This window comes from Mesocricetus auratus, unplaced genomic scaffold (genome assembly GCF_017639785.1).
Source record: "Mesocricetus auratus isolate SY011 unplaced genomic scaffold, BCM_Maur_2.0 Super-Scaffold_2245, whole genome shotgun sequence".
NCBI classification, from domain to species: Eukaryota; Metazoa; Chordata; class Mammalia; order Rodentia; family Cricetidae; genus Mesocricetus; species Mesocricetus auratus.
In genome coordinates this window covers 44,431,971-44,456,996 of record NW_024429180.1, presented here as the reverse complement: position 1 = coordinate 44,456,996, position 25,026 = coordinate 44,431,971, and the positions used below count along the sequence as shown (strand labels likewise).

At 40.1% G+C, this 25,026-nt stretch overlaps 2 protein-coding genes and 1 long non-coding RNA gene across 9 annotated transcripts in view; 2 read left to right on the top strand and 1 right to left on the bottom strand.

Annotated features, from left to right (window-relative positions):
• Window positions 1–20,805, bottom strand: part of Lacc1 (laccase domain containing 1) — a 46,861-nt gene extending 26,056 nt beyond the window's left edge. The window contains exons 1-6 of one of the 4 annotated variants that reach the window (XM_040728096.1): window positions 20,244–20,805; window positions 19,454–19,668; window positions 18,567–18,732; window positions 15,631–15,856; window positions 14,420–14,580; window positions 12,675–12,707 (exon numbers count right to left, since the gene is read on the bottom strand). In XM_040728096.1, the coding sequence (XP_040584030.1) occupies window positions 14,421–14,580; window positions 15,631–15,856; window positions 18,567–18,732; window positions 19,454–19,668; window positions 20,244–20,805 (1,329 nt within the window). In that variant the 3' untranslated portion in view covers window positions 12,675–12,707; window position 14,420. Of the gene's footprint in view, window positions 1–11,922; window positions 12,708–14,419; window positions 14,581–15,630; window positions 15,857–18,566; window positions 18,733–19,453; window positions 19,669–20,243 lie in introns of those variants that run through there. The other 3 variants (XM_021227679.2, XM_013114085.3, XM_040728164.1) reach the window with 3 other exon arrangements.
• LOC110341036 lies at window positions 19,492–20,469 on the top strand. Its single transcript, XR_002382919.2, has 2 exons — window positions 19,492–19,581; window positions 20,015–20,469. It is a non-coding gene; the product is annotated as an uncharacterized LOC110341036 (long non-coding RNA).
• A 1,173-nt stretch (window positions 20,806–21,978) lies between the features above and the next one.
• Window positions 21,979–25,026, top strand: part of Ccdc122 (coiled-coil domain containing 122) — a 56,146-nt gene continuing 53,098 nt past the window's right edge. Inside the window, exon 1 of one of the 4 annotated variants that reach the window (XM_040728339.1) lies at window positions 21,979–22,237. The gene's annotated coding sequence lies outside the window, so the exon portion shown is untranslated. The remainder of the gene's footprint in view (window positions 22,238–25,026) is intronic. The other 3 variants (XM_040728300.1, XM_021227677.2, XM_005070943.4) reach the window with 3 other exon arrangements.

The window sequence follows — 25,026 nt, the reverse complement described above, 5'->3', positions numbered from 1 at the left end:
CATGTCTCAACACCAAATGAAGCTTCCAGTGCTGGGAACGTGTTGCATATAACTGAGTTGTTGGCCAAAGGGGCCACATGGGAACCCCCAAGTAACCTGGAAGGCTATTGGTTGCTCTCCACAAATTGATGGTAAGGCCATTACTGAAGACAGTATTAGTACAACTTATTGAACACAGACAGTTGGAGCCGGTGCCTATTTACAGCCTTCACCTCTCTGGGCTAATGTTCCTGATACTGGAAGGTACTCCGCACGGCATCAAAAGAGAGAGGTAAACAGCAGTCCAGATACAAAGTCTTTGATCTGCAGGGGTGACTTGCCTACCAAATATGCTCATGCACTCATGCTAGAAAGTGTGGGAGTAACAAACTAATATCCGATGTTGTCTTAAGATCCAGTCCATGAGATGGAACCCATGCCTCACACTGCTCAAGAGGCCCAGAGCTGGAAACTAGATATGCCAGGGACCTACGGGAAAACCAAATACTACTGTTCCGCTAAGGGAACATAAAAATGACCCATGATGACATTCTGCTATACTCATAAACCAGTGTTTGCTCAGCCATCATCAGAGACATGCATGTCTCTGCATCCAAATGTGCCTCTCATGTTTTTTCTTTGGCTCTTTTTCTTCTGCTTGTTTGTTTAGTCCTATTCTGGTTTTTGTTTTATCTTATCTTATTTTATTATTATTCTTCGGGTCCCTGTTTGTTTTCTAAGGAGAGACAGAAAGTATAGATTTTGATGGGAGGGAGGGGAGAATCCTGGAGGAGAACCATAACCTGAATATATTTGTCTGAAAAAAAAACTATTTTCAATGAAAGAAGGGAACATAAATTTTATATTTTAATTGGCAGTAAATTCTTAGCAGTATTATTTTGAACTATGTAAGCACCCAGTATCAGAAAATTACCCACATGGGTTGGAGAAGATGCCTGGCAAATTGCAGCAATTTTATGTAGACACCACTGGGTCTGCAACAGAAGCTTCTTAGAGAAGAGGACGACAAATTTAGCTAAGCACCAACATGTCTGGTAAAAACCAAATGGAATATCATCACGAAGTTTTCCCTTACTGTGTTGGTTTGCATGGGTATGCCCCCCAACAGGCACATGCACTTGAAAGTGTAGCCCCCCAATAGGTGGAACTGTTTGGGAGGGATTGAGGTATATGCTCTTGATGAAAGGCTTGTGTCAAAGCCCGCACCAATCCCACTTAGTTCCCTCTGCCTCGTGGTGTTCTCAGCTAATGCTCCAGCGCCATGCCTGCCTGCTGCCGGACTTCCTTCATGAACTCACCCTCTGAAGCCGTAAGATCCAAATTAAAGCTTTTCTTTAAACAAGTAAGTTCATTTAGTCACATATAGGAGGAATCTTGCATGAAGAAAATACTTATATTTCTTAATATTTGATATAATGGTTATTTTACAAGATCAAAAAAATGACATCTTGAAGTCTGTTAAAGCCATGCAGCAAACAGCATTCTTGAGTACATACTGCCACCCAGTGGCTGAAATGCACGATGCACCAAGAATGGCAAAGGCGAAACAAAGACAGAGGGTCTGCCCAGGATGCTTGTGGTAAAGCTTTGTTTGTGTTCAGTGGAGACTGTCTACTCTTTGTAATCACAATCTGACTTACATCACTCACTCAGAATTTCAGGGTAAGTTTTGCTCTATTTATTCTTAAAGTAGCTGAATCAACTTAGTCAGGGTCTTTTAACAAGGAGAGAAAAATAAGTGAGATGTGTGCTTAGCACTCTATTAGATATTAAAATTTCCTTAGCACACATGAGACTCACGGACACGACTGTCTAATAACAAATCAAAGGCACTTCACTTGCCATAAGTCAGAAGGCAAGTTGTCAAGGCAAGCATTAGAGACTCAAATCTTCACTCCCCAAGGTGCTATGAGCTCTGGCATGATATTAAAGATGGATTACATTCTTGACATAATAATTTGAATTTCACTTCATCTAAAGCAAGGAAAGATTCTGTGTGGGGATATACAGAGACACTGGGGAGAAGTTAGGTCATTTGAATGAGTGTTGAAGCCAGGCTGACACAGGAATTTCCTAGCTGTTTGACTTGGAGGGGTACAGCAGTATTCTCTTTTTGAGGTAACATCCTAAGTCTCTAGAGAGGCTGAAACCTATTTACTGGATTCTCTAAAATAGAATAAATGGAGTATGTTTGATCTGAATGGTACTGAAGGTCCAAGAACATCAGAAGAGGATGTCTTGCAGCTGTTACACAGCTTCTCCACGGTAAGGTCAACCTGTCCACTCTGAACACCTCTAGATAGGGAACCTGTGAACCACTGTGATCCCTTCCTGAGTCTTGTATTTCCTGATCACACTCTACCTACGGGTTAATATGTGAGCCTGTTTACTACTTTATGGATATCGGTAGGAGGCATGAGGTGCCTGGGATTAAGACAAGGGACTTCATTGCCCACTGTTAGCAGCCAGTGTGAGCATCACATGGTCCCCCTTGCCCCCCAAGTCATACAGAGGCACCATAGAAAGACCCAAGTGTATCCTGCGGTAGGTTTGTGTCCTGGATTGGGAATGCTGAATCTAGCGTTCTTGAAGCAAATGGCAAGCAAGCTGGCTGTCTGCCTTAGTCTTGCAGTGTCCATTAAGGTGACTTGCTGCACACACAGCCCTGGAAAGCGACTTGGATGAACAGCAGGAAGGACTTTGCATGCTTGGTCTACAGATGGAAAGTATGCTGGGATGTTTAAGCAGAACAGTGGTCTGCTGATTTCCAACAGTTGGCTTAGTGGGTTTTCTAGTCCACGGCCACAGAAGTCTTTATCATTTCTAAGACTGTTATTTGCTGGTTCTAAGTGACTCTGGGTCCGTCACTATTATCAATGCCTATTCTCTTTTGACTTGTTTAGGGTTTACTTTCTCAAATGGAATATAATAACCCAGGGATGGGATGTTCTCACTTCAGAGAAGAGGGACTATATTACTTTCATTACTCTAGAGAGATACTTTTATGAGGCTTTCCTTGGAGTTCCATGGCAGTTCCATGAGTTCTCACTCCAAATCGCTGACTTTTATCTTAAACTGTCTGCCATTAGGCTACACACTGAACTCTCTTCATGTGCCAGAGAATGGGAGCTCCATGAGGTATGTGTACATATGTGTTCGTGTGTGTGTGTGTGTGTGTGTGTGCGCGCGCGTGAGTGTGTGTGTGTGTGTACACGCGTGCACGTGTGTAGGAGCATGAACCCCACTATCTACCTGGCTCCACTTCCTCAGTCCTGGGATTGTACACCTATTCCTACCACACCGGGAAGCTTTGTTTTTAGCATAGATTCTGGAGCTCAGACTCAGGTCCCTGCACTCATGTGGCAAGCACTATGCCAACTGACTCATCTCCCTGGGCCTAGTTTCCCACTAGAGCTGTTGTTCCAGCTAGATCCATTTACTACAATAATAAGTGTCAGGGCGAGCGTGTCTTCAGAATGGTCATTGTTTAGTAGTTCTAGCAGAAAAGTGTGAGGCGTGAGTCCTCATTGTCTTTATTTTAGGAACTACGTAAACATCTTACATGAAATATTTGTTCTAATTTATTACATACAAGGGTGGTTTTCCTGCAGGATGTCCGCGTGTCATTTGTATGCCTACTGCCCATAGGCATTAAAAACTGGAAATGGTAGAATCTGCTAATAGATTTTAAAAACTGTGGCCAAATGCCTTACATACATCTCCTTTGCAAATATTCTTGCTTCGGGATACTAATTTCACCTAAATCCTGATGCTACTATAAAAGTACCTGCTAAATAGTGGTCCTAAAATTGGCTATGGTCTACAAACATAACACCTTTAATAACTCTTAAAATGCCCAATTGCATCTAAAATTGGTTACATATTGGACTCTTCCAGAAAGCTTTAAAGACTACTTACTGTTGTTTGTCCTAGCTCATGTCGTGCATGGGAATCAAGATTCGCTAGACCCAGTACAGGGTAAAAGGTTTATGAGCGATAACACTTACGTAAGAGGTGGGCGGGTGCCTCAGGTTCCAGCTCCAAGGATCCTTCCAGGCTGTCTTCCCAAGATCTGGCCAGCAGTCAGAGAGAGCGCGCCTCCCAGCTCCAACCTAAATTCTCCCCTCCTGTAGGCTCCGTGACCACGCCCATTTGCGTGGTCAGCACCACAGGTGCTTAGTTAGATCTCTTGCTACAAGCTCAGATCCTGCTTTATTTGGTCTAGGGAGTGGCTTAGACATCAGGAATTTTAAAACTTGTGCAGTGGAAGTTGAGAACAGCTCTCAAACTAGTATTCAAATTAAGAAATTCTCTTACTCTTTACTATTGAATACCAACAGAAAACATTGCAAATTCGGAATTTTTATGTAAGAGTTCCATATGTTTAATCTTCTGTCTTAGGCCATTGTCATAAAGATTCAATAGATGACATTCATTTTATTAAAATAATATAAATAGGTTCCAATGACAGAGTTTAGTGTAATACTAAAATTACAATTATTATAGAACTGGAAAGACTTAGTTTGTAAAATAAGCATGTCTTTCTAACATGCATGGTTTCTTTGTTTTTTAAGATTTGTATATTTATTACATATAGTGTTCAGCCCACAGACCACAAGAGGGCACCAGATTGAATTGTAGATGGTTGTGAGATACCATGTGGTTGCTGGAAATTGAACTCAGGACCCCTGGAAGAACTGTCCGTGCTCTTAACCTCCAAGCCATCTCTCCAGCCCTGCATACATGGTTTCTAAAAAGGCATATATAGTAAACCAGTATTTTAAAATGTATATTGCTATTCAAATTGGAATGAAGATTATGAGTAAACATGACCGACTGCCTTAAAAAACAGGTTCATAATGTATTCTTTCTTTAAAGTGATTTTAATATGTGATTATTATTTAAATGTTCAAGTAAACATTGAATATATATTTTTATTAAAATTATATATATATATATATTCTAAAATGATTCCTTATCTACAGGATTCTAGACTTTTGTTTATATCATTAAAGGATTCCTTTCCCTTCTTCCTCTTTTTCCTCCCATGGAAACAGGAAACATTGCATTATCTCTGCTAGGTAATAAAATATGAAAATGAATTAGGCATGGTCTTTGCTTTGATTCATATTCAGTAGTAAGCTGAGAAACACACCAGCATTTAGGGACTACAGTGATCAGAAGAGCCAGAGGCATAGGAGCTCAATGCAAAGTGCTTACCTAATATGTGCAAGACCCTGTGTTTGAGCTTCACACTACAAGAAAATAACGACAAAACCCTGTCTGACCCATCATAAAAGTATGTTCAAACTAGATAATAATGAGGAGAACCACCAAGGAAAATGTTCTGTAAGAGGTAACCTCTTATCTGAGTATCTGACCTTTGAAAGATGGTTAAGATTTATTCAAGAAAAGTGAGGTTAAAAACCTTTATGTCTAGAGTCCCAATATAGCTACAAAGACAGAAATCAGAAGAAAACATGACTTTGAAAATAATGGTGAGAACTCCTGGAAATTCAATCTTTCCTTCTCTCTCTCTCCCTATCCTCTCTTCCTCTTTCTCTCCCTCTCCCAAGCTTTAAAGTCTAAAAGAACATAAGCTACTCAACTTCCATTTATGACCTATCTCCATGAAAAACTACTATGACACATCCATTCACTTAGATACTTGCAACGTGTTCTTTGCTGATTTAGTTGAAAGCCTAAGTGACAGTGACCTTGAACGAAATCTGACCTCTAGTCAGTTTGCTTTCTTCTTTGTTTTGTTGAGACAGTATTTCCCTGTAGAGCCCTGGATGTCCTGAAATTCGTTCTGTAGATCAGGCTAGTCTTGAACTCAGAGATCTGTCTGTCTCTGCCTCTTAAGTGCTGGGATTAAAGGGGGATGCATTCACTATGCCCATCTGTAGTCATCTTTGAATATAATTCAAATAGTCTATTTTGGCCCAGCTTACTGTACTTAGGAAATGAAAAAGCACAGGATGGTTGGAGGTGGGGAGTGGATGAAATTAAGGAAGTAGGCAGGAGTGAGGTCATCCCAACACTTACAAACTCCAGCGAGTATGTCTTAATTTTGGAGAGAGTGGGAAGTCATAAAATGATGTTGAGGAATGTAAAGCAAGCAGATTGGCATCTGTAAACAATCAATAGTTACAACAAGATGGGGTTTGATAAGAAAATGACTAATGACATAGGTAAGACATGGTAACCTGAATGTCTGTGGCATTTGGGACAGAGCCATGTGGAAAGAGAGGGAAAGGAAAGGGAAATACTCAGAAACATTGCACAGCTTCAGATGGGGAACCGTATGAATGACACTTTAATTGATGACATAGAACACCAGAGGGAAGCAGGGGTCTGGAGATGATGAGTTAAATTTGGAGATTATTTTGAGTTGTCACAGGGTACGTCCTACAAGCTCTATAACCAAATCTATACATGAATTTAAAAACAGAAAATGATTAAATGACCACTTTATGACTAGGTGATATCAAGTATAAAAATGAAGGTAATATGAGCATAAGAAAATACAACTTTAAGGCATGCGATTTTAAAAGGTAACAGAAGAGCAAAGCATTGTGAAACATGAAATGTGCAATGTAAAGATACAAGTTTTCAGAAATAAGGGCTATTAAGAACTCAGTTGTTGGGGCTGGAGAAAAGGGTTAGCCAGTACAGTATTTGCTGTGCAAGCATAAGTTTGATCCTCTGCCCCATGTAAAGCCAAAGCCAGGCACAGTGGAAAGCGTTTGTAATCCCAGCACCCAGAGGCAGAGACAGGAGGCTGCCAGCCAGAAGCAGTAAACCATGGCTTCTGTTAGAGACCCTGACACAACCCAAAAAGTTGGACAGCAATTGAGGAAGGTACTGACACTGACCACTGGCTTCCTATGCACATGCATCTAAATATACATGAACAAATAATACACACATACCTACAGGAAAATAAAGCCATTTAATTACTGCCATCAAAAATCCATTTTCTACCAAGGTTTCTCATGGGGATGAGCCAAGGGAGGAATGTGATATTTTGAACTACAGAATTTTCTGGAAATCCAAAATGACTTACTAGAAAATCTTCATACTATATCCTTTTTAGAATTAAATAAACCAACAAAGTTGGCTTCAGACACAGAGGGATATAAGTCACCTCAGATATTTGGACCAAATGCACAGGGAGTGTGACATAAGAATTTCTTTTCTCTGCAAAGAAAATATAAGTATGGAAAGTTTCTCTCAACACAATTGACATGCAACCTTTGTGTTCAAAATAAATGTAACTGTTCTGTTTCTTCTTCATTAGGCAATGGCTTGACTCACAGAATAGTGCATGGCCAACAGAAGCTGCCTCAGCCTTGACATCACAAGTAAACTTTAAAAAATGTAATGTAAATGCATGCACCATAGCCCAGAGTTCCCAAAAGTACATCTGCCAACACACACTATTCATTACAGTAATTACCTCTCTAAAAACTTCTAAGTTACAGTGTATCCAGTGTTTGTGTCTGTGAATTTGCATTATTTAAAGAGGCCAAATGCCATACCTGGCCACGTATGTATTTCTGCTTTGCATTCAACTTGTATATACACACCAGCAGACTGGTATCTACACAATGATTCTTTAACGTGTTGTACTTCCATATATTGGTGGGCTTTTCTAAAAGCTTTTCCAATAGCTAAGATGTTGGATACATCATTAGCATATATTTAGGACAATCAAATGAAACCCAATTTCAAATCCCACTATGAGATATAATATGGTATAGCTTATATGTCACTGTTCTTTCATCACAACTTTTCAATCAGTGGGTATTTACATTTTCATCATGTGATACAGTTTAAACGTCCCTGAGTTTCCTTCTGCTACACAACACAACACACACACACACACACACACACACACACACACACACACACAGATTTGCTTACAGAAAAGCAAATACTATCCCTTCTGTAGGAGACTGAAGTGGTTGGGAGTCCCTGAATGATTCTATTTGAACTACAATATAATGTGCCTAAAGGAATCTTTTCGTTCATTTTTAAATACCCTCCCTTTTTGCACAAGGACATAACAGAGACTAACACTTGTTTACCTTTATGCTGAGAAACACCAGAACTATTTGTAAAACCTTGAATACTGCCTCCTAGTGGTAAAACACTTTCATTTGTTTTGTAAAGCTCAACAACTTTATGTGGAGGGGTCATGAAAATGAAAATTTTGGTACTGCTAAAAATTTTTTTAATGTACAGCAATAAAATTAAAAATTAAATACACAATGAGTCCAAAACCATAGGTAATAAAACACAATTGTATTTGTTTTTGGAATGCTATGGTACATAATGTAAAGTATGGCTGCCTAAATTTATAAGCCTTGAATAAAATACACAGTGAAGAATTAGAAAATTGCAGTATTTCTAAAGGTGTGAGAATATTTTTTATCTTTGCATTTTCATAAAGAAAATTTTCATGAATTTGAATTCTCTGTCTTAATGTTCTGTATTTAATGCCTTCCTTGACATGTGCAGGAATATACATTTTATTTAAAGTTCATGCAGGTCTATGAGAGTCACCAAAGATTAAACTAACATCTGCCAACACACACACTATTCATTACAGTAATTACCTGTAATGGTCACTTCTTTGGTCACTCCCATCCTGAATCCACCTCATTAAATAGGAGGCTGTGGTACGAGGGAATCCTCTGTTGCGATGCCTACTTATGTTCCACAAAGGGAACTCCAAATTTCCTACGTGGTTTGGGATCCCTACTGTTCTATTTCTGTGCTACCCTGCTTCACTGTTCTCTGCCTTGGGTAAGTTCTAAACTTTCAGTTTCATTTCCTGGTTCATGATGGTCTCTCTCCCTGCTATGACTGCACTTTGTCAAATGTCTGTGCATGGGGCCAGAGAGATGTTGAAGAGTGCTGGCTGCTTCTGCAGACCACTGGAGCTGGGTTCCCAGCACTCACAGCTACCCTGTAACTCTGGAACCCCAGCTTCAGGGGATGGCGCCTTCTTCTGTCCTCTGCAGGCACCTGCATGCACTTGTGCACACAGACACAATGAGATATATGCATACATATAAATTAAAAAACACGATTTAAAGATCTGTGCATGTTCTGGGCCCATATAAGCTGTCATTTTTCTTTGTAATGTCTTCTTTCTGCTGACCTCCAAGTAAAGACAACCCTTCCACATTCAGCACTACTCATCTCTTTGAAAAACTGTATTTTAGTTGTAGAAATATTTTATCTCTGAAAGGAACTTGAAAACACAGAGGAGAGATTCAGCAAGGATGCTAAAACACCAGAGAGGAAACCATTAGAATTTCTGGGACGGAAAGAAGCACGCAATCAAGTCAACATCATGTCAGAAAGCATCACTCACAGACAAGAGCAATGAGGAGAATGAAATTCAGGGAGGGAGGACTAAGCTGAGACAATACTACATTCAGACACGTGTAATGATAAAAACAAAAACAAACAACCAATAATTCCAAAAAGTCTGGGATACATTCAAGGGACACATTCAAAAGACAGAACTCTAAGGACCTATGAAGTGGGAGCTGAAATAAAATTAAGAGTCATAGATAATATATTCAATTAACTTAGAGAAGAAATTTCTCTAATCTTAGAATAAGAAACCAACATATAAACACAAAAGGCCATTAAAACCCAAACAGATGTGACCAGAGAAATTCTCCACAACATATCATAATATCATAACCATCAAGCAAAGACTAAAAGCTGAGAGGAAAGAAGTTCCTCACAGAAAACCTCAAAGGAATACTATATACATAGGAAAAACAAAGTCTTTTCCATAGAAAACAGGAGAGAATATATTCCATGAGTGATCAAAAAGAGTTGAAAGGAAGTAATCAGGTACAACACAGCAAACCAGAAAATCCCTAATACTAACAGAGAAGGAAGACCAAAAATACCAATAGTCTAACCAACCAGAAAATCAACCAATAAAGTCATAGGAAATAACCTCAGGTGCAATTGATCTCAATTAAACAATAAAAAAGGAATAACTGATGGAATTAATAAAACAAGGTCCATTTATTGTCTCCAACAAACACACTTAACCAGAAAAAACAAAATTCACAAAACAAAAACAGAGTCAAAAGGTGAAAATCAACATACCAAGCAAATAGAAATTGTGTACATGCTATGTAGCAATTTTTGTACCTGATAAGGTAGATTTCAGATCAAAACTGGCTTGAAGAGATAAAAGGACCACCACATATTAACAAAGGAACAGCTCCTCAGGGAGATATAACAACTGGAAATATTATTTGGTGAGTATCAGGACTACACATTTCATAAGACAAACACTGAAAGGCATAGCACGTCACACAGATTCTGACACAATAATGATGATAGACGTTGATATGGCATTCTCAGATTCAGATGGGGTTCTCCAATATAAAACTGGTAAAGAAACTTCAGAGCTAAATTATATTAATTATATTATAGATCAACTGGAATTAAGTAGTGTCCATCCGACAGATAGTGAACACACTCAGTAGAACAAGAATTGAACACTCTCTAAAACTTACCATAAAGCAAACCTTAGCAAATACAAAAACAAAAGAAGAAATAAATGAGGAAAGAAAGAAATCATTCCTTGTATCTTATAAGACCACAGTGCAATAGAATGAAAAATCATCAAGAGAAATTCAGAAACCAGACAAATGCTTGTGAGTCATGGGGAAAAAAATCTTGGAGAAATGTAAAAACATTCCTAGGATCAAATGCAAAATGGTAGCACCATCTATCAGACCCTCTATGATACTGCCAAGGGCTTCCTAAGAAGAAAGTTCATAATGACTTACCAAAAATAAATCCAGGAAATGAACTATTTGAACAGGCAGATGATGAGCAAAAGATTGAAGTGCTACTTGAGTTGCCCCCTCAGGAAAGCCCAGGACCACATGGATTCACTGCTAAATTCTGCCAGGAAGATCTAGCATCAACAGCATTGCAAGCCTTCCCACGAGAGAAAGAGCAGGGGCACTACCAAACTCTTCCTAAGGATCAAAGACCCTAACCAGAAATTCTGATACTACTAGAGGAAAACATTTAGATGAATAAGCATACACAAGAAATTTTTAATTAGGACTCTAATGGCACAAACATTTGCAAATGGATTACATAAAACAACAAAGCTTTTGCACAGTAAAGGGAACTATCAGCAGGAGATCAAGCCACTTACAGAGTCATGCAGAATCTTTGCCAGATATATTTCAACGAGGGGCTTAGGACCTAGAACATATAAAAACCTTCAAAACTAAACAATAAAACTGTCTCCGATAAATGACCTCATGAAATGGACAGATGGTTCTCACAAGAACTGCAAATGTCCAGATCTATACTGAAAATGCATCCAACACCTTTAGTAGTTAAAACTACTTTAAGGTTCTACCTAGCAGTAGTCAGAATGGCTATTACCAAGAGAAAAGAAAGAGGGAGCTGGAGCAATGCTCAGTGGCTTAGAGCACTGGCTGCTCTTCCAGATGGTCTGAGTTTGATTCCCAACACTCTTTTTCTCTGTAAGTAAGAGTGTAAACGGGAGGGACCAGCAGTTATAGAAATAAGCATGGAGGCTTCAAAAAATAAATAGTGATGGAGACATGTTGAGAAGATCTGAGGAAGAGTTGGAGGTGAAATGAAGGGCAGTTATGATCATATTTCACCATGTATGTATACATGAACTATTACCAAAAGAATATATTTTAAAAACAAAACAAAGACAGAATAGCCTCATGACCCAACAATTCTCCTCCTGTGCATATACCCAAGACTCTATATCCTGCCACAAAGACACTTAAACCTGCACATTTATTGATATTCTAATCACAACAGCAAGGAATTGAAATTAGCCTAGAGGTCCATCAGCAAATGAATGAATAACAAAAATACAGCACATACAAAATTTTATTTAGCCATAATGAAATTATCAACTCTATAGAAAAATTGATGGATCTGGAATTATTATGTTGAACAAAATCATCCAGACCCAGAATAACAAACATTGTACATTCTCTCTCATAGATGAATCTGAAACCTGAATGTTTATGTGTACATACACATATACGTATATGTACATATGTTTGTATGTGGGTGTAAGGGTGCATATAGGTGTTAAACCTAGAAAGGGAACATGAGGGAGAAGAAGGCTGAACAAGGAAGGGGTGACAGAATACAGGGAAGAAGGGTTACTGGGAGTGGAAGGTTACATAAGGGGGAAGGAAAGAAGGGAGGACCAGTAAGACACGGTACTTGAAAATGCTGTAATAAAACCTACTCTTTTGTAAAACAACTAAAATATATATTAAAAGGAAGTGTTTATCTCTCCTACTGCATTTGACTCAAATGGAAAGGTTGTCTTTATTTTGATTCATTGGGCTAAGCCTCATACCTAAGACAAAAGTTGGCATCTAACAAATACAGAACTGGACAGACCTGATCTTGATTTATAGATAAATAAACTTGAGGAATAGCATCATATTGATTCTCTCGTCAGTCGCTATAAGAATTAGACCAAGATCATCTGGATATGGGTAACAGTGAATGTATACCCTAAAGATGAATTATCTTTTGTAATCTTCTTGGTCTTATGTAAATCCAAAAGCTAAAATTTTCTTTTGCAAGCAGTGTGGAAAGGATACATGAAACAGCAATGCAAACTTGCAGTCAAGAACCTGTAAAAGACACAGAAATAAAACATGAGCTCCTACCTAGCTTCTTAGAACATCAAGGTAGGCATCATAAAGGGCATTATAAACTAAAAACATTGTGGGATGGGGGCGTTGGTGAGGGAAATGGGAGGACAGGAGGCAGAGGGAACTGGGAATGGTGTGTAAAATAAGATTGTTTTTCCTTTAAATAAAAATCAATTAAAATAGTATGGCAAAAAAAAAAACCATACGGATTGAGTTAAACTACCGAAAATTGAGTATGTGCTAAAGGGTCAGCAGTGCGTCATTGCCATGAAATTGTTTCATAGAAGTCTAAAGGGCTCCTTTTTGTAAGCAACGTTTAATGGAAGCACCAACACATTCATTTTTGTTTTGTCAGCACCTGTTTTTGCTCGGCAGTGGCAGAGTTGACTGGATGAGACAGATACCGCGTGCTCTGCACAGCACAAAAGATTTATTGAGTCAGAGAGAAGATGACTCAGTGGGTAAAGGCTCTTGTCATCAGCCTAAATAACCTAAGCTGGATCTCTGGAAGCTATAGGCAGTAGAAGAGAACTTACTACTGAAAGTTGTCCTCTGCCTCCACGCGTATACTATAGTATGGGCACTCGTGTCTGTGACATATGTGCACATGCACACACACACACACACACACACTACAAAATATAATTTTTAAAAATTTGCTATCTATCCTTTTATATGGCAGTTAGAAAGTTAGTTTATTTATTTGTAGATTTCTAATTCTATAATTTAGAATCTTTATGTAAACTTTTTATCACACTTTTCATTATTTAAAACAATTTGAAATATATTTTTATTATATTTCTCCCCTATCCCAAGTCCCTTCAGATACTCTTTCCCTTCCCACACATCCAAATCAAAATTCTTTCTCATAAAAGAAACAGAAATCCAATATAACAACAAACCCCCCAAAACCAAGAAAACTAAATTAAACCATAGTTGTGTAGACTTATGTCTGGGTCTTCAATTCTATTCCATAGATTGACTAGACTACTTTTATGCCAATACTACTCTGTTTTTGTTACTCAAGCTTTATAGTACAGCCTGAAATCCAGAATGGTGATACATCCTGCAATGTTTTATTCTTCCGGATTGTTTTAGCTACACTGATTTTTCTTTCTCTCTCTCTCTCTCTCTCTCTCTCTCTCTCTTTGTGTGTTTGTGTGTTTCCGTATGCAGCTAAACTCTGTCTTTTCAACATCTGTGAGGGATTGTGTTAGAATCACATTCAATATGTAGATTGATTTTAGTAGTGTGGCCATTTTTACAATATTAATCCTTTTCAATAAAGCAAAAATAATGACAGGCATAAAGATGTTGTAAAAGAAAATGCATACATTAAGTTCACATCAGAGATAAAGACTTCTTTATACAAGACTTTTTTTAAAAACTAAATTACTTTAAAACTTTTAACATAAGCCTACCTAATTATTCTTCATTAACTAGGAAAAGAAATGAATATTCTTCCCTATAGAGTATCTTCCAGCAACTTTTCTATACCATTTTTGCCACTTAAAAATCAAAACTTGATTATTCTTATAGGGAGGAAGAAATAATATTAAATTTAATCGCTTTTCCAATGAAGGCAGGGGAAGGCTGGAGGGAGGAGGAGAGGGAGAGATGAGTGGGGGGGGGGGGGACACGGAGAAAGAGACTGAAGAGAGAGACACCACACCACAGGGGGGGATGTGTACCTCATTCTCTAATGCATATGAAGCCAATCTGTGTACCGAAGTTAAGGCCATCGCGAACATGGGAGAAAAACTTATCCGGATGACAGGATGTGCAGAGGTCAAGGTCTCCCTTCTGGTCCTGAATATTCTGTGGAAGAATTCCTCCTCGTTCTAGAAGAATCCTTAAAGTAAAGATTTTTCGAAAGATGGCAAGAGTTTACATTACTGATAGTGACAGCAACAGGAAACAGGAGTGTTTACTTCAGGAACACATTCCAGGAAAGACCTTGGAAAGACGGAAGCTGCTATTTACTCCACAGCAGGACGGGTCAGGAAATGGTAGATTTTGTCAGCATTTATCAGCAAAGCTCAAATATGAGCTGTGCAGTGATCCACACTGGCCTTCAGACATGTGTTGGTGTCGGTATGGTGTGAGGAGAATTAAATGCTTTCTTGGGAAGGAGAACATTGGTGTACTCACTTGATTCAGACAGGGTACACTTTTAATCATCTAATCTTCCTGTCTCTCTCTTTTCCTATTTACTATACTTTTCACAGAAAACTTCCTTCATAAATATTCTGATATAAAATTAGTGACTCTTATTTCACAAGCTACATTTAAGAATCAGCTGTGATTGAATCCTTTCTACTGGTGTGTTAAGTGAGGAGGGGCCTGGGTGTGGTTTTGCTGACTGGAATAGAAACAATTCAGATCAGACATCAATTTCCTTTTGTAGAAAGGACAATTTTCAACAGAGATTAAGAAGCACATTCATATATTCAAAATGCAGAGGATCACAAATACTTACAAATTGTTGTATTTGTATTACCTAATATTTACAAGAAATGTTTCCTAGTTAATTAGACAATAAGAATACTTTCAAAATGTTAATTTTCTGTCATTTCTATTTCTTAGGAGAATTAGCCTAAGCAATGGATGTGAAGTAAAGTACATGTCAGCTATTCTATACAGAGTTTAAGTAGTTTTCTGTAGAGATCAGCTTGCAATTTACTTGGAAATCAATAAACTGTAAGTCACGGTATTATCTGTGATACTAATGGAAGTGAGAATACACACCTTACTTAAAATGGTTTTTCCCAAGCATGTCAGCTCTTTAACTATTCACTACCTGAATTGTTGTGGCGAGTTATTCATTGTTCTCGAAAGTGATTTACATCTCAGAAACAATAAGCAATAACCAAACTTGTGGCCCGACATTGAAATCACACACCTGGTGGCTTTCCGGATATCAACATAGGGATTCAGCGAGTCCAACTGCCGCACACACGAAGGATGAAGATTATGAAACGAGGTTGCCGATTCTCTGGGAAGAGTAAAACAGCAAGGTCCCACGGAAGGTCCCAGAACAACAATAATGTCTTCCAAATTACAGCCATATTCTGCTGTCATAGCATTAACAGTAGCCATAGCTACACCCAACAAAGTACCTTTCCAGCCTGGAAAATGGGAAGAAAGGAAGGCAGAAGAAGTTAAAAGTGTAGACTTTCAACTATGTCTCTGTGAAAAATGAGCAGCTACGGTGTGTGTATTCAAAGTCTCGGTGTAGTAGATGAGCTACAAAAGCAATGACTCCATTACAGTGCTGTCATTAACATTAGATGCACTATACAAAGCACAGGACAGAACCGACAGTTAACGGGAGTTTCTTTTGAAAAATGGTATTGACGTTTAGCCTGCTTAGGAGTAATGTCCTTTCATTCTTTTCTCCCTCTTTCCTATTAACCAGGGTAATGAACACATAAAATGCAACATTTAAGCCACTTAAGAGTGTCCAGCTGAGCATTAACATTTGCAGGGTTCCATTTCTAGGGTTCTCTCATCTTGCAAATTTGAAACTATATTCACAAATAATAATTCTCATTTTCCTATTCCTACAAGATCTTTGTTTATGAATTTCACTCTACGTACTTTATGTGAGGAGTTGAATTTGTCTTTCTGTGACTGGCTTATTGAATCAAGGTCTAGAAGGTTCCTCCATGTTGCAGCATGTGTCCAAGTTAGTAGAACACTGCATCACAGTTTGCTACTTACTCATTTGTCGCTGGACACCTCATGGGTCTTACAGATGAGGATGCTATAAACAGAGATGTGAGTTCTTTTGGACATAGAGCCAGAGCTACAATTCTAGGTCACATGACAATTTTATTTAACTTTTTAAAAAATTTGAGATAGGATCTCACTACGTAGCTGGAATCCACTGAAGATCAAGCAGGCCACTGCCTTCAGAGTGCTGGGATTAAAGTGCCACCATATCCAGAAAACCATTTTTTTAGGTTCACATCTTTTGTACCCATCATTCCTTGAGAGTTGTTTTATGGCTTAAGTAGTAGCCACTCTAATGGATGCATGAAGAGATTATGGGTCTGACGTACATTTCTTTAATTGTGAATGATGCTGATTTGTAGGAGGAAGCCTGTATGCCGCCATTAACCATGTGACTTACTAGAGGCACATACAGATGAGGTAATAAAAGAGGGGTTTACCACACCGCTAACCACACCCACTTTAGGTATGACTAAAGACGTATACGGACAGACGTAAAGACGTATATGTACGTAGGCGGTGAACTATGTCACTAGCCAGGCCCACTTTTGGGCATGGCTAGGGGGTGGTATGGGGAAAGGTATAAAAGATTGAAATACGGAAGTCTTGGTCTCTTTTTCTGGCTTTCGGTTTCCAGTTCGGCAGCAGAAAACTACTGGGCTCATCTGGGTTACTTGTTTGGTATCTTGTGAGTAATTTCTACAATAAATACTTAGTTTTACTTTCAGTAAGTGTGCCGTTTATCGTTTCAACATCACTGATTGGCTTTCCTTATGCTTCTTAGCTATTTGCAAATCATTTTTAGGGAAAAATTCCATTCCTTAATTTCTGACCTTCCTACCTCTACCTCCTGAGTGCTGAGACAATAGGTGTGTGCCACTACACCTGGTATGAATGCTGCTATTGAACAGTGCTATCCATGCCAAGTATGCATTCTACCAATACAATTCCATCCCCAATCCCTTTACCCATTCTTAAATCCAGCTATTGTTTTACTATAGAATTGCAGGTGTTGTTTTTAGCGATTAACCCCTTTTTAGATAGAATGGTTTGCAAATAATTCCTGCCATTGTGTGGGTTTCCTTCCTACTCCACTGATCATACTTTAATGCATAAGCATTTTTAAGTGAAGTTCAATTAATCTGTCTTTAAATTTGTCTGCTTCCCAATTCTTGAATACCTAAAAGCTATAATGACTAATCCATAGGCATGAATACTTACACAGCTGTCCCCCCTCCCCAAGAGTTTTATAATTTCGCCTCTTACAATTTAGGTCATTGATCTATTCTGCCCTATTTTTTTTAATATTGTATGGTAAGGGCCAGAATCTTTCTTTTGCTTGTGGGTGTCTGCTTTCCCCAGCTCCAAAGGTTGAAGACATCATTCTTTCCTCATGGAATATCCTGTTTGGCATCTTCACTGAAAAGCTCTCAACTACAGTTCAGGGCTTATTTGTAACTATGGGCTCTCTATTCTATTTTTTTTTCTGTATATATGTTATTTTTCATACTAGTGTTATATTGTTATATTGAAATGAGTTTTAGAATTAGAAACGGTGAAATGTCCAACTTTGCCTTGTTTCTTGTTTTGTTTTGACTCTTACTGGCATTCCTCATGCTGTTTACTCTGTGACTCCTTTCTACAACATGCCTAATGTTCCCATTCCCTGGTACCCAGACACCAAGGATGCTCAGCAGAGGCAGCCACACCCTAGAGTGTTTCGAAAAGCAGGAAGGGCTGTCCTTTGGTTAATTACAAAGACTATGATTATTATGCAACATTAAAAACTCCCAGGGCTAAAGATAATTCAATCCGTATGGCAGGATTATCTTGTCTCATACGTTAATAGAATACCTTTGCTTAGAAATACTGACAGACTTTAAAACTACAGCTTCCTGACTATCACTAGATACCATCTACTTAGGGAATTCGACTCTGAATCATCTAATTTGACAGGTATACTCCTTATATCTGTTTCTATAGTAAGATTATACAGGCCTTATCCTGTCACAAAGCAATACAATTAACAGCTTTTTAAGGCCATCAGAAAAAAATTACGAAATAGCTTGTACTGCAAATTAATGACTTACTAAACACACCTACCAGAGTGAGCAACCCCACAGACTGTTTTCACGGGATCTGCAAAGACTATAGGTATACAGTCAGCACCAAGAGCTGTGATCGTGACTCCTCTCTGGTTTGTGACTATCCCATCGTAAGATTCCGGCTCCTTCTTCCCCATCACCCACACTTCATTGGCGTGATCCGTCTAACACAAAACACAGGACAAAGATGTTTTGAAAACAAAATTCCTTATATGTGGGCTTTTCTAAAAGTATTCATTTGGGCACAATGTTGGGTAATCACGGTATGACTATCTACTTCTATAAATAATAAAATACCAATTATAACATCTCTGCAGGTGTTGCTCATAGGAAAGCAGACTCAAAAGCCCATGAACATCCCCCATTAGAGATGAGTAAATCTCTTACTTTGAGTACTTCTCACAAAAGGCGAGTTTCACTTTAGAGAAAAGTGAAAGTACCAAATCAATGATTCCCCTCTCCCAATTTTCTTAGACTCAAGTAAATCTATAATTCTTCAACTGATTTTCCTCCTCACTTAGGATCCTAGTTCTCCCTAGCGTTCACTTAAAAAATAACGGCCCAAACTTTTCCTGATCATTCATTCAGGTGCCCTTTTTCTATACTGAAAGGGTTGCATATTGTATATTCAATATATTCTCCTATATTGAAAGTGGTGGTATGCTTACTCAAAAGTAGCTGTACTTCTAGAACTGAGTTCTATCTAGGTGAGATACATATATGCACACATGAATACTTGACCTTTAGGCTACATGCATAGAGAAAATAATCACAGCATTATTCTAAAATGTTAAACGAAGCACTAGAAACAAAAGGTAAATAGCTTAAAGGTCAAATAGTTATTGACAATATTTTGGAAAACCAAAATATGTAACAAAAATTTACCTTTATTCGGTAAAACTTCTCTGCATTAAATCCTGCAGCATTGGCCAACCTCCGAAGATTTTCTTGGACAACAACTTTGGGATCCCTCCGTTTGGAACTACTGAAAAGATTGAGTGAGCTAAGAGTTGGTATGTAAGATATGCCACCTGTTCTTGTAGTAAATCCATGTATGAAGATATCTGTTGAAGGTAAGGGGTAGCGCGTAAAAAGACGGTCTACAAAAGACAAGAAAGCATAGAAAGGACAGTCTCTCCGTCAGACCCTCCCTGACCACTCCAACCTGCAGTCACTTATGTGGTTTCTAATTCTGGCAGCACGTGGCACCTCCAAGAGCTGTTACATACTGTTGTCACCTTATGGGGCTGCTGCTCTTTGAAGGGTACTTTTGTTTCACCCTCTATATACATAACAGCATATAGCTCAAACTACTTATCCAAGGAAGACTGATTTCTCTTTCTTTTGAAATTTCATCCTCTGCCCAAATGCCCAAAGGACTGAGGTTTCATTGTTTCTACATAAAAGACTGTCCAGGACAGAAAAATCTTTTTTTTTTTCTTTTAGGAGGAATGGGAGGCTTGCCTTAAAGCATGGAGCCAATTGGTTTGTTTGGGGTGGCTCTGATGAAGTCATCCCTTGATGCCACTGACCCACAAGGTCATAAAACCCCCATGTTGCAAAAGATGAGCAGTTCACAAGAGTCAACAGAAAAGGGAAAAACAGGAAGTGAGCAACTTCTGAAGCAAGCCTGGGTTTTCACTGCAGTGCAAACGACAAAGAGTGTTGAAGATACCTGGGATCAAAGGAGATCTGATAATAGTTAAGTCTCCTTTCAGAGCTGGTAGGCCTCTCAAGTACGTTTCTATTTCATTCTGGATTTCTTCCAGTTGATGAGTTGTGGGTGCATTTATTTCAGTGGCTGGTTTCAACAGGCTCTCCCTCCAAGCTACCTGAAGATCTTCAAACTCAAAATCATAAACCCCAGTGAAGAGCTGATCAATAAAAGCCTTCATGAACGATTTCCTGTGCTCGGGGACAATCACCTTAATGTGGCTTAGATTTCTTTCATCAATTTTTTGTTTAATTGTATACAACGAGGCAGCCATACTGGGATTGCTAACAGTCTCAAAGTCTCTCATGAGAAGTGAGAATCCATTTCCTGCTTCCCAGTCACAAAGACCCTGTTCATCATCCCTTTCTTGGGTGACATAACTGCAACACATTATGCAAAGGAACTTGGCCTTGGGGGCGTGGTGACAGTGAATGCCATTCAACGTCTTCAATAATGTCTGATGGCAGATTTGCTGTGAGTCCAATTTTAAACCAAAGAGATCAACCAAGACTGCTTCTGCCATTCTTCAACCATGCACTTTTCTTCAAAGATGACTTTTGTGCCAAATCAGCTGTAAAGAAATATGATCACAAATAACAGTCAGTTGTGTTAGTCTTCTTATAGATACAACAGAAATGTGTGGTAAACAAAGAAGGAAGTAATTGTGCTAACACAAAAAAGTAACCAAAATCTGGAGCCCAGGCCAGGAAAGGGATCAAGTGCTGCTTTTAAATTATAGGATGCCAACCTATCTGCTATATCATTATTCCCATCATGCCTGTCAGATTAGATCACATCTCATATGAAATGCCGAGGCCTCACCTTTAGGATGTTAAATTGAGCAGCATCAGCAAATCGTTTTTGTCTCTTTCTCTGTCTCAGTGCCTGTCTCTCTCGTTTTGTGGTTTTCGAGATAGGGTTTCTCTGCATCGCCCTGGCTGTTCCGGAACTTGCTCTGTAGACCAGGCTGGCCTCGAACTCACAGACATCCTCCTGCCTCTGCCTCCTAAGTGCTGGGACTAACAGTGTGCGCCACCACCACAAACCTCGTCTTTTAAGATCGAAGCTGACCGATAGGACAGGGTTTCCCCCACATTTGCTCAGTACTCCACGCTGATCACAAAAGCCACTGCAATTAGGATCAGGGGCCACCACTTGCTGATTCTCCGGCCCTTTTGTCTTACCAGTCCTCCCGGTCCCGGCTGGATCGCCCCTCTGGTGACCCCTTGCCCCTGAATTCCCGGCGATGCCTACCACTGCTGACCCCGGAGCCCACCTAGGCCCACCCTGACCCGCACTGCCCAGGGCACCGGCGCTGTCATTCATTCTTCCAGCTGTGCAGGGCCAGCTGGGGACCACACACAGCGCCTGTCCCGTCACCGCGGGGTCCGCCCGCCCCTGCGCCCCGGCACAGGCTGGCACACTCACCGCGGTGCCCCTTCCCGCGCTCTCCTCGGCGGCCTCGAGCTGGGGTGTGAGCGCAGCCTGGGCGAACGGACCCAGAGTCTCCGGGAGTCGCCCTCCGTCCCGCCCCACCGCGTCCGTCCCGGCCTCCAGGCGGCCTCGGCTTCCCGATCACGGGCTCGACTGTTCCCGCCACGGCCGCGGGGCGGCGCCCGGGAGCCGCCTGGAGGAGCCCCCCGGCGGGGATTCCCGCGCCGCCGCTCAGCAGTTCCGGGTCAGCGGTCGCCGTCGCCCGCGAGGCTGCCTGAGGCGGGGTCTCTGAGGCGCTGAGGCGCGCAGGGCCGCGGGCGAGCGGGCCCGTCCGGGAGGCGAGCCGAGCCGAGGGGGCGTCCTTCCCAGCGGCCCTCGGTGACTGCAGGAGGATCTGCTGACCCAGCAGTGTGGTCAGCGGTCACGTTAGCTCTTAGCGCCCTCAGTCCCGTGCTCAAGAGAGCGGACCCTGGAGACTTCTGATTTTACTTTTTGTTTAGTTTCTTAGTTTCCAGAAACAAGTGAGTTACCTCCCCCACTCACCCATTTCTGCTTGTTCTGTGCTTTCAATTGGGGTCAACATCCTTGACTTCCCCTTCACTTGTATTGACAGCAGAGATTTTTCATTGGCTCCTTAAAAAGTGTGCGCCCCCAATAGGACAGAATGCATTAATTATTAGAGTGGTAATAAGATCAAATTTCAGTATCCTTTATCCTCCAAGGACTAACTACAATATGAAATCGAGTACTCTTGTAAATGGAAATAGAGCCAACCTTAAACATAGAAGAGAATGCAGGAGAAAGCATATGTTCTGTAGACGGGGCTTTGTCTTCCTTGGTGTGACTGTGGGTGCTAAGGTTGCTTTTCCTGAATGAGAAGACTCTAGGGTATCTGGGAGTTTACAGGAGTTCTTGTAAGTGTGCACCAACCTCGACTTGACTAGAGACCAATGTAACCAGCCCACATAGGATCTACTTGTATATGTGACCACTGGGTGGTCACATTTGTATTTTCCCTGGACACTTTCAGGAAGCCTGAGTGGTAGATGATACACATCTGGTCAGACTCTCATGCCTTGGCATGAAACTTGTTTTATGTCAAGCAAAAGGAATGTTTAAACAGTTATTGTTTATGAAGCAGGCTTTGAACATTTTCCCTTGTTTTCCTGCACAATGGAGAGAGTTAAGATTCTTTCAAGCAACAGCACTGGCAGTAACAAAACTTCCCAAATAGTGAAGTTGTTAGGGAAGTTACTGTAGTGTATTTGCATACCATTTCCTCCGACATCTGGTCAGTCTGAACCTCATTTCTTAATATTCTTACTCCTTTGTCATACTGCTCAAGAGCTTCTCAATTCTGGTTGCACATCTGAACAAGTAGAACTTAAAAAATAATAATGTAGGTACCCCACACCCCAGTTGTATCCTGAATCAGAGTCTATAGGAGTCAGGCCTGGGCATGTTTTGTTCTGTTTTTTTTTTCATCTTACAGATGATTCAGATGCATAATTCATTTTGAAAAAAAAAAGAGCTGCCTTATTCTCAAGCCACCTGAGTAAAGGCTGTTCTTTCATAGGCCACATGACTGCATTCTTTACATTTACTGTTTGTTGTACTTTGAACACTCTTTTGTGAGCTTAGCTGCTCCTAGTTGCTCAATACTCTTCAAGCTTAAACATAACCTTCTTGGAGGCCTGCTTGTCTCACTATGCAGAATAGCTTCCATAGTATTTTCATATATAAGAAGTATTCTCCTAGGTACAGTCTGAACTCATAATCAACACATTGAAAAGGCTGCTTTAAACACTGAATTGTATATTTTATAAGAATAAAAGTTATGGTATGTAGGTTATACCTATGTGAAGCTCTTCAAAAGAGAACAAAGCTAAGCCAGAAAATTGTGGACAAGTGTGGCATAGTATTGTGAAATTTCTTTAATCTGGCTGCATACTCATTTGCCAATCAATTGGGAAAGTCCAGAGTCTTTTTGCACGTGATCAGCTTATTTTTCTGCATTGCATCTCTTGCATAAAGCACACAGCTACCCCTAAACACAAATGATTCCCAAATATTCTGTTTCATTAAGAGGAAAATAATTTAAAGACCCTCTTGAAACAATCTGAATGCAAACTTATTCTTTTATAGTTATCACACACCCTTTACTGTGTCTTTTGAAATTATTAAACATAGACTTCAGAGAAACAAAGACTTTGTTTCTATGCCATATAATTGGTCTGTATAATAATTAAGTTATAAAAGCATAGTATCAAGAATAGCTGGCATGAACAGGTTTGAGAACAAACAGATAATTTATGGTATTGTGTTGTAGCTCAATGGGTAGGCCCACTCACCCTAGTAGTTTCCTAACCATGACCGTTAGACACATTATGGGAATTAACCACCTAGGATTTACAAAGGGAGTAGAAAGGTAAGTTGGTTAGAAGTCAAGTGTAGATAGGCTAAAAGCATCCACTCTACTCCACTATTTTTAATTATTTGACTATGTCATAGAAACAGCATTTTGGGAATCTTTTTTTAATCACTTTTTATTTTAATTTTAAATAGCTTGTTTTACATGTCAATCCCAGTTCCTTCTCCCTCCCCTCCTCCCACACTCCCCATCCCCCCCCCCCAGCCTCCCACCCTATTGCCAATTCCTTCCACATAGGGGATACCTAGAGTCTGTCATTTCACTCCGGGTAGGGTCCAGGCACTCCCCTAAGAGTCCAGGCTGAGAGAGCATCCCTCTTTGTGCTATAGGCACACGATGGCTGTTTGTATTCCAGGGATAGACACTGATCCACAGCTCAGGGTCCCATAGGTTGCCCAGGCCTTCTCACTGACACTCACGTTTGGGGGGGTCCGGATCAGTCCCATGCTGGCCTCCCCGCTGTCGGTCTGGGGTCCAAGAGCTCTCCCCTGTTCAGATCAGCTGTCTCTGCTGGTTTTGCCAGCCCAATCTTTGCCAATTTGCTCATCACTCCTCTCTCTGTCACTGGGTTCCTTGGGTTCAGTTCAGTGCTTAGTTGTGTGTTTGCCTCTGCTTCCATCAGTCACAGGATGAAGGCTCCTGGATGGTTATAGACATCAAGTTCATTATCAGGAATGGGCATTCGAGGTGTTCTCTCCACTATTGCTTAGCTTGCCAATTGGTGTTAACCCTTTAGATCACTAGAGGTCACATTGATGCCTGATCTGTCTTCTAACCTATGATTCCCTCTTCCCCCTATTCTACCCCCACCCACTCAAACTTCCTGTTCCCCTATGACCTACTCTCTCTTCCTCTTCTCCCCCTCTCTTCTTCCCAGCT